The 9,156-nt window shown below is 44.7% G+C and overlaps 1 protein-coding gene across 1 annotated transcript in view; it reads left to right on the forward strand.

Annotated features, from left to right (window-relative positions):
* The window catches only part of EXOC3 (exocyst complex component 3), a 141,801-nt gene extending 132,897 nt beyond the window's left edge, over positions 1 to 8,904 (forward strand). Inside the window, exon 13 of the mRNA XM_063922795.1 lies at positions 6,777 to 8,904. Coding sequence (XP_063778865.1) covers positions 6,777 to 6,957 — 181 coding nt within the window. The 3' untranslated portion in view covers positions 6,958 to 8,904. The remainder of the gene's footprint in view (positions 1 to 6,776) is intronic.
* Positions 8,905 to 9,156: the final 252 nt, after the last annotated feature.

Raw genomic sequence — 9,156 nt, forward strand, 5'->3', positions numbered from 1 at the left:
GTCATCAGCGGCGGTCAGACCCTGCTGCCGCCGCTTAACTGAGCTTAGGGCTCTCTAGAGGGTGGCGGACAGCTCCCGCTGCCGCCGCTACACTGGAGGTGGGTGTTTAAGGCAGCAGGGCGGGCAGCACAGGCTGCCGCCCCGCTGTGTGTCAGACCAGCGCCCAGCCGCGCCCAGTGTTCTCTGCTGCCGCTGGGCACCGTCACACTTCCCCAGCGATCAGGCGCCCGTTGTTTTCCGCGGTCAGCTTCAGCAGAGTTGCTGCTGCTGGCCGCCGTCACTATGCCCAGCTGTGCAGTTCCCTCTGTGCCTGCGGCGGTCAGCTTCCGCCGCTCAGCACAGACAAGCAGATCTCGATGTCTGCCACCGCTTACTGGGATGTGGGGGAGGGTTGCTCTGTATGCTATGCCACTGCTCCCCACGAGGCACCAACAACGCTTTCACTGCCGCAGCGAGTGAAGACTCCTTCAACAGTGTGATAGTCTGCACTGGATAGTGCAGTGGGGGACTGTGTGTGTGCATATAATTATATGTATATATATTATATATTGATATATGTGATAGTTTCAGGCCAGCTAGACTTAAGCCTGCCTGCAGGCACAGGTTAATACAGTGCTTATTCACAAAGCAGACTATTCGTCCTACGATAAGGATAATATATAATCTATATGTGTATGTGGGTGTTTCACACAATTTACATACCTGTTCACAAAATCTAAGTGAAGCTGCTTTTGCTGTGAGTTTGCAGCTGTATTTACAGTCATATTCACACTAACAGTCACAGTTATCTAGTGTTGTGCTACATTTTATAATTCCTGTTTCATCAGGAATTTTGTGGCTGTCCTACAACACACAGCCACAGAGGGGGCAAGGGTGTTGGTTGAGCTTCTTTAGGAAGTAAACTACTGCACAGTATATAGGATGTGCCCTTGGTGTTTCAGGCACAATTCATTACGTATTTATTTTGTTAAAATAAGTCACTCAGAGCCGGATGTATACATAATTCTGGCACACCATCCGCTTACTGGGTTTGGGATATACGCTAGTCCTGAATATTTCCGGAAACAATGAGGTTGTAATAAATCCAGTTAAAGGCTTTTCTGTGCAACGCAATTTCTGTTTTAACAACCTTTCCCAAACTAACTCACAACATTTCGTTACCAGTGGACTCTCTTTAGTTTAAACAGAGTTCACTATTCCAGTCCTAGCGCAAACAACGCCTTATGACTTTCGGTGCGTCAGCTGGTAGCCCTGCTAAAGACCATTTAGGCCTCGGCAGAAGTGTTGGTTACACTTGCTTTGATAGGCTACACAGCTCAAATGAGGCGCACAACGGGGCCGTTCCTTAGAACACCTGTTACTGCTAAACGATCACATTGCTGAATCACCTCTGTATTTGGCCTACAGTATCTATCTATAGATGGCCATGTAAGTTCCCGTTATTTTTGACCCGCTGATTCAAAAAACACATAGTTATTGGTGGTTCTCAGGCTATTGGCGGCAGTAGACATGGTAGAGAACGGCCTTTTCATCAAAGTCTCTAGCCGCTGTCAAACCACAAAGCCAGCTCACAAGCCAGTGGCATGACGTTTTCCCAGCCTATCTCTGACCTTCCATTGTGCAGTCGTTCCACTTGATGATGTTGCACAATACAAGTCCAGGTATTATATACCAATCTTTAGGTAGTGCCTAAGCAGTATGGCTCCGTCACACCAATTTTAATCCTTAAGGAGGCTCAATCACTAGGTAATTTTCTACTGAAAGAAGGGTTCGCTGCAGTCAGCAATTGTGGGTCTAAACCACAAGAGATCAGCATTTCACTAAATGCCAAGACTGCGGACTTATAACTGTTGTACTTTGATTGGCGGTAAAACAAAACCATCATCACTCAGGCACTGCCTCTTGGCCTCTCATCAGTGTCTCCGGTATCGCAGATGTGATGTCTGTGGAAAGTGATGTCTGTGATAATTGTTCATCTCAGATCCAGAGTAAGGGTGCTAATAGTTGTACTCTGACATCCTACTCACGAAGTTGTCTTAACACATACTTGCACCTTGCTTTATGGTCGTACAAGGTCCTACTTTAGCACTATTGTACCTGTCAGCGGTAAAAGCAAGGTATTTGTCATCTGGTACTGGTAGTGTTCTAACCACGACCAGTGTTGGTGCTCTTGGTACATTCGATTTTTCATCCAGCCATTTCCGTTCGGATAATTCACTCTTTCGTCTTTTACACACAGGGGTCTGCCTTGTGTCAACCAATTCAGCAGAGGGTGTCACTTCTTCCAGGGTTCAGAGTATCACTACTCAAATAGCTCACGGCTCCAAATAAATTTCACTGCGGCAAAAAGATTCGGAGCCTGGAATTGGATCATTTTGACGCCTGACGCAATTCTCAACTGTTGGGAAGCTATAATCCAACAAGGCCAGTTTCATGATCTGGGCCCATATCAGGAAAAACTTACTGTCAATGCCTGGAACTCAGGCCTGTTTACGAGGCTCTACACAGGCAGTTCATTTCTTGTAATCTTAGGCTGTTCATGTTTGGTCGAACAGCGCAACTGCAGTCGCACACGTCAAGAACAAAGGAGGACTCAAAGTTCCATGACTATAGGAGATAATAGTACTTAGACGATCTGCTCGTCAAAGCTCTGTCTCAGTAGAAACTCCTGCAACATGCCTTACTAATGTACAATGTACTAGGTCAGCACGGTTGGATTGTCCGCTTCAATAAATCAAGCCTGATTCCATCTCAAAGAATTCAATTCCTAGAAATTAATCTCGGCACGCTGGATCACCGAATTTACCTGCCAGGACAGGAAGCACGAGACGTTTCTCGATTCCCAGACTGAGTCGAGCATCACCAGGGGATATTATCGCCACTGTTCATACCATGAGTGGACAACTAGAAAACAGTTTGACTCTGTCATCAGGATTTTCACCAAATAGAAGGGTCTGTACAGCCACATGTGTTCCAGATCTTAGTCCAGCAGTGGAGTTTCCCACAGGGGGATTTACTGGCATATTGCCAAATTCATCATCATCATCATCATCACACATTAGTTGTTCCAAACTAGGCTGAGGGTAGGGTATGCTCTCACAATTGCATGGCCATACAGCCTCGTATCTGTTTCCACCTTTCTCACGGTTTACTCTGTTGACAAAGCGGATCACGTAAGGAAAGCCAGACTTATACTAGTGGCGCTTCATTGGCCTCGGAGAGCGGAGTTCTCGTAGCCTCGCTGGCTACTCAGTCAATCCGTCGTCATTCAGCTACGTCATACCTTCTGCAAAAGGGTCAGTTGTTACCCCAAGTTAGCACGGCTGCGTTTCACGGGTGGCTATTGAAACCGCTCTCTTTACCGAGAGGGCATTCCACAGTATACCAACCAGGGTACATACTGGGAAGACCGTTACAGCCGCTCATTCTCAAGCAATTGAGCGAGCTTAGGTCGGTTGGGATGAAGCTCTGAATTTTCTGAGATCTTTTTTTCAAATGATTCCGTCTGGGGCTATGGTCACAAACGGGGTTTAGATGAAGGACTAAGTGTATAAGTATATCAACACTAAAGGTGCAAGTTCTATTTTCATGATCGGTTTTCCCCGCCGGTTGGCACTCTTGCCAACGGGGCGTATACGTTTCGGCAAGATGTCCTTCCAGTTTAACATTCATTATAGCACCTACACCTTCATGGGACTTCAATAGACTTTTAGGTTTCTGTAGTCCTCATCTTTTGAACTCTTACAACATGGGGCTGTTACGTTTCTCTAATACAAACCACCGTATTTTGGTGTTTAAAGATTACAAGCGGAATTTCGAAAGAATTCCATTCTTCAACCAGAGGTACTACCCTCTTTTCACACAATCATGGTTCCTGTTTCTCAGAAGGTTCAGGAATTCCAGCTACTGTGAATATGGTTTGTGCGCTTCATATTGGGGTAGCCGAATATCAACAGGGCATAGTATACATTGCTTGGTCTTTATAAGGCAGTCCACGTAGTTTGGCCAGCTTCAAGTCGGAGGTTGGCTAGATGAATTAAGCTGACCATTCGTCAGTCTTTTAATACTAGTTACAACCGCTTACGTTGTTTTCAGCACGTTTCACGCGTTCTGTGGGAACGTCATGGTCAGCAGATGGTAAACATAGTTGTCACGGCGCACGTTTGTGCGCTTCTACAAGTTCAATGCTTTTGCGGCATCAGCATCTATTTTGGCCGTCTATTGTTACAGGTGACAACCAGCTCTCCCGCCCAAGCGGGAAACTTTGGTACGTCCCAAGAGTACTCCAGTGACCCCTAGTGGATGAAAAAGAAAATAGGATTTTGGTACTTACCAGGTAAATCCTTTTCTTTGAATCCATAGGGGTCACTGGCCGCCCACCCGGAGCAGTTTCACCTGTCTTGTGGTAGGTTCAGTATATCTTATGGTAACCCATTCTCACCGACTTGTTGGAAGCTTACGGTGATTATCTGTTGTCAGGTCAACTTTTCAGTTGTCTGTTATGTGTCGACTTTCCAGTTGACCGTTATATTAGGTATCAACTTTCCAGTTGACCTTTATGTTAGGTGTCAACTTTACAGTTGTCCGTTATGTTAGGTGTCAACTTTCTGGTTGACCGCTATATTAGGTGTCAACTTTATAGTTAACCTTTGTTAGGTGTCAACTTTACAGTTGTCTGTTATGTTCGGTGTCAACTTTTCAGTTGTCCCGTATGTTGTGTCAACTTTACAGTTGAACTTTGTTAGGTGTCAACTTTAGAGTTGTCCGATATTTTATCATGTTGTAACTCTCTATTGTTCATCCTCTTTCGCTCCTGTTCGTCTCAGCACAAAAAGAAACTGAGGCACTTGGGAGTATGGAGGGGGAGGAGAGTTGCACATTTAAATTTTTAAATGTGTGTCTCTCCCAGCTATCGACCGTCCATATCCCAAGAGTACTCCAGTGACCCCTATGGATTCAAAGAAAAGGATTTACCTGGTAAGTACCAAAATCCTATTTTTAGCAAAACTGCAACTGGCTGCGATCGCATGCTGCAAATTGGCCAGTATGCAAATACCCGGCAGCAATGCGATTGCAATGGAATTGCAATCGCATTGCTGATTTGTGGAAGCCCTCCTGCCTCTGCAGCCAGGCTGCGAAGGCAGATGCAGGGCAGCCAGTTTTCGGGTCGCAGCGGCCACATGTGACATCACGCAGGTGCCCCGACACCGCCCCCATTTCTTGCGTCACGCCCGCCCACTGCCGAGTTGACTGCCCGCAACGTCGCATCCCACCCCATTCCGCCCTGCGAATGCCTCTGCCTGTCAATCAGGCAGAGGCGTTCGCATCAATGCAATGCGATTGCGCATGCACACTGGCTGCGGACCCGGGAAAATGCGCTGAATAAGGCCCTAAGTAATGGCAATTCAGATATCTGCTACATGATGGTAGTGTAGCCTATCAATCTCTGATTTGATATCCCATGAGAGTGCTGGAATTGCCCTTGTGTCTCCTACATGCTCAGGTTAGCTTCATGTTGATCTAGCTTTTCCTACTTCATACGCGTCCACATGTGGACACAAGATTTTGGTGATCTGTAATAATCTGAGATGGTATTTACGTTCTTGTTCTAGTTATAACCACATTCACATCATATCCCGCCCTTTCATATATCACCTGTTGTGCAAAATGTTGGACAGTAGGCTCCCATACAGTACATTAGTTACCAGTACTAAAAATGCTAATTAGAATCTGACTGCTGTGCACATAGTGTAGCATGTATTGTTTTATTAAATAACTAGTAAAGGGACCTGGGTCACCTGAGCACCTCAGTACCTGTCCACTGTTCAGGCCTGCCCCCCTCTATTTGCTGCTCTGCCCCCCATTTCGCCCTTCCCCTCCCCCTCCCCCTCCCCAGTGTTTCCGGTGGCACGTTCCTCCACAGAGTCCTCTCCTGCTCTAGAGTAGCGGGAACCGTTTGGGCATGCATATGTTGGGGATGGGACATACCATAGTAAATTATTATATAGATTGACGTTATGTTGGCATTTCATTTTTATTTTTACCTGCATGTCCATTTGGGTGTAGTATTATATACCGGCGGCCGGGCTCCCGGCGGCCAGCATACCGGCGCCTAAATTCCGACTGCCGGCATACCGACAGCTGGGCGAGTGCAAATGAGCCCCTTACGGGCTCGCCACGCTGCGGACATGGTGGAGCGCTACGCGCTCCACGTTATCCATTCTCCCTGCAGGGGGGGGCGTGGACCCCCAAGATGGAGAAAAGGTGTCGGTATGCCGGGTGTCGGGATTCCGGCGCTGGTATAATGTGCGCCGGGATCCCAACAGCCGGCAAACTGAAGACCACCCGTCTATTTGTATAGAAATTGTTGAATAGCTTAGTATGTGAATATCTTTCCAGTTTTGCATTAAACATAGGTTCTTCCAGGATTTTAATTACCTTTTTATTAAGAGGTCTTCATTCATAAACATCTGCAGCAATGTTGGTAAAATATCTTGTAAACTTTTATTTTAGTAATGTACAATATTTTTTTATTGTTCTTTATCAGAAATTGTAATTTAAGTGGTCTCCATGAAATTGCTGCTTTTGGGTATTCTAAACACTTCTACGGAAGACTACTTTTCATTTTTAGTGCTTCTCCTATACTGAAATCACTGTATTAACATACAGTAAATGACGAAGTATAGACCAACCAGATGTTTGTATTAATAATTAAATTCCTCTTTCTCTCTCTCTCTTTTTTTTTTTTTTTTTTTTTTTTTTTAACAACAATCCAGAGATGATCATATTGCAGCTCTCCTAGCAATCAGAGGAGACGCCAGCAGGGAGATGAAACAGACCATCATAGAAACTGTGGACCAGAGTCAGAGGCAACAAAGCCCGAACTACACCCCGATATTTAAAGACATAATAGTTCCTAATCTCCCAACATTGAGTGTGCCAAAACTCCTGAAGTAGAGTTCACCTGTAATGTTGGAGCACTGTATGCTTCGGTGTGAATTGATTTTGGGTCTTCTTGTTAGTGGATAAATGCACTGCAGCTCCAGGTCTTTCAGTTGTAATGGCTCACAGTAATGGAAGTTTGCGTGTTTTATTTTACTTTATTTCCGAACACAAAACCACTTCTATTTGTAAAATATCACAAAGCCCCAATCTGTTTTATCTGATACTGCTTATGTATGTTTAACCCTTTTAACAAAATTTACCTCTCTTGATTTCTGAAATGTAACCACAAAGATTGGTAAGTGCCAGACTACAGTCTAAGCACATGCTAGAAGAGAGATGAGCTTGTAATTATTCAAAGATACCATACCAATATTAATTTTGAGCTTGTGTCGGAAAGCCACTGATATTATACATGGATTTAGAGAGGCCAATCCCGGGCCATTTTTTTCAATCCTGGGATTCGGGATTGAAAACCAATCAATTCTGGGATCTGGGATTGCAGTAGGGAGCAGGGAGAGTGGATGTGGAGGGCAGTTAAGAAGGGTGTAGGGAGCAGCGCTGGAGGGTGTGTGTAGGAAGTGGTGCGGGAGGGAGGCTGTAGGCTTACGTGATTGGCTGCCGGTCAGCCAGCTCTGATTGGCTGGCAGGCGGCGCTAAATTTGAAATGCTGCCGGCTGGGCAGCCCTATGCTATAGTGCTCAGCGCTGCCCGGCAAAACTGCACAATGCACATGCGCTATCTAATCCCAGGATTCAAATCCCGGCATTTTTGGGCCAGAATCCTGGGATCCTGCCGATTCCGATCCTGGGATTGGCCTCCCTACATGGACTTTCAGCAACCTACAGGGAAGTAGACATGCTGAATGTTTTAAATACCCCAATGTTTGTGTAATAAATGTCACTCGCTACATATAACATTTGATTTGACGTTTCATTCTGAAAATGCTTCAGGTAATATATGTACTGTATCTCTGGTTTATAGCTATAAACTTCCTTCCATCCCCGTTCTAGGTCCTTTTCTATCCTGTTGCTGTAGTGTGCGATTCCACGTTACACCCAATGCGCACGTTGGTTTTTGGTGAATATATTGAGATGCTTTAATTTACATCTCATATCTACACTCAGTTGCTTTCTCTCTGTGACGAAAATGAAGACTGTTGCGTTGTTTTCCAAATTTTCTGCAATGCCAGTTTACAATAAATGTGCGATTTGCCACCTTGAGGATTTTATAGTTTTTTGAAAATCCTTTTACATGGCATTTTAGATCCCATTTGTGTGTGACCTAGTTTTCTGAGTCACCAGCAGGGGTGCTACTTATCGCTTTTCAACAGCAGATGTTTAAAATACTAGAGTAAATAGTAAATATAATAATATTTGGATCAGAATTGATCAGAATAGAATGTAATATTTTAGAAACAAATGTTTAGTATCCATTTTTATTACGTAGAACAGTGGTTCTCAAACTGTGTGCCGTGGCACCCTGGGGTGCCTCGGGGTACTTGCAGGGGTGCCTTGGATTTGTGGCCTAGGACCAATTCACATTATTTATGGTCCGTGTAATAGGCGAAACCAGTGCTGGTGGCTGCCAGTCTTAACATATGTGGACAAACAGAAGCAAATCTTGTTCCTCGCCACATAACTGAACCTAAAATGACATATAAACACAATTTACAGAATTTCATTTCTTTATACATTTCTCAATAGAAACTTTTGGCCTAGGGGTGCCGTGAAAAATATGCTGATACTCAGGGTGCTGTGATTCAGAAAAGTTTGGGAACCACAGACCTAGAAAATTTGCAGCAAGCGAGCAGAATGAAGCAGAAATACTCTGCTGATTAGCTTCTCTTGATGTCTCCTTTATTCTCTCCAATTGTCCTCATTAGGTTTGGAAAATCTCCCCCTTAGTAGGAATAGAATATTTTACATTTGTAACACCTTAATAAAGTGATATGTAAATGTGCTTTTTGTCTGGTCTCTGTTTTGCCCTCTAGTTTAGTGGGCATGAGTGCATGCCCATCTCCCGTTATAGTTTCACACAGTGGAGCAGATGTATTAAGCCTGGAGACGGCATAAGGAAGTGATAAACCAGTGATAAGTACAAGGTGATAAACACACCAGCCGGTCTGCTCCTGTCAATTTACATATTGGAGCTGATTACTTCCTTATGCCGTCTCCAGGTTAATACATCTGCCCCATTGTGTCACAAATATGT

The sequence above is a fragment of the Pseudophryne corroboree genome, chromosome 5, assembly GCF_028390025.1.
Source record: "Pseudophryne corroboree isolate aPseCor3 chromosome 5, aPseCor3.hap2, whole genome shotgun sequence".
In the NCBI taxonomy this organism is placed as follows: Eukaryota; Metazoa; Chordata; class Amphibia; order Anura; family Myobatrachidae; genus Pseudophryne; species Pseudophryne corroboree.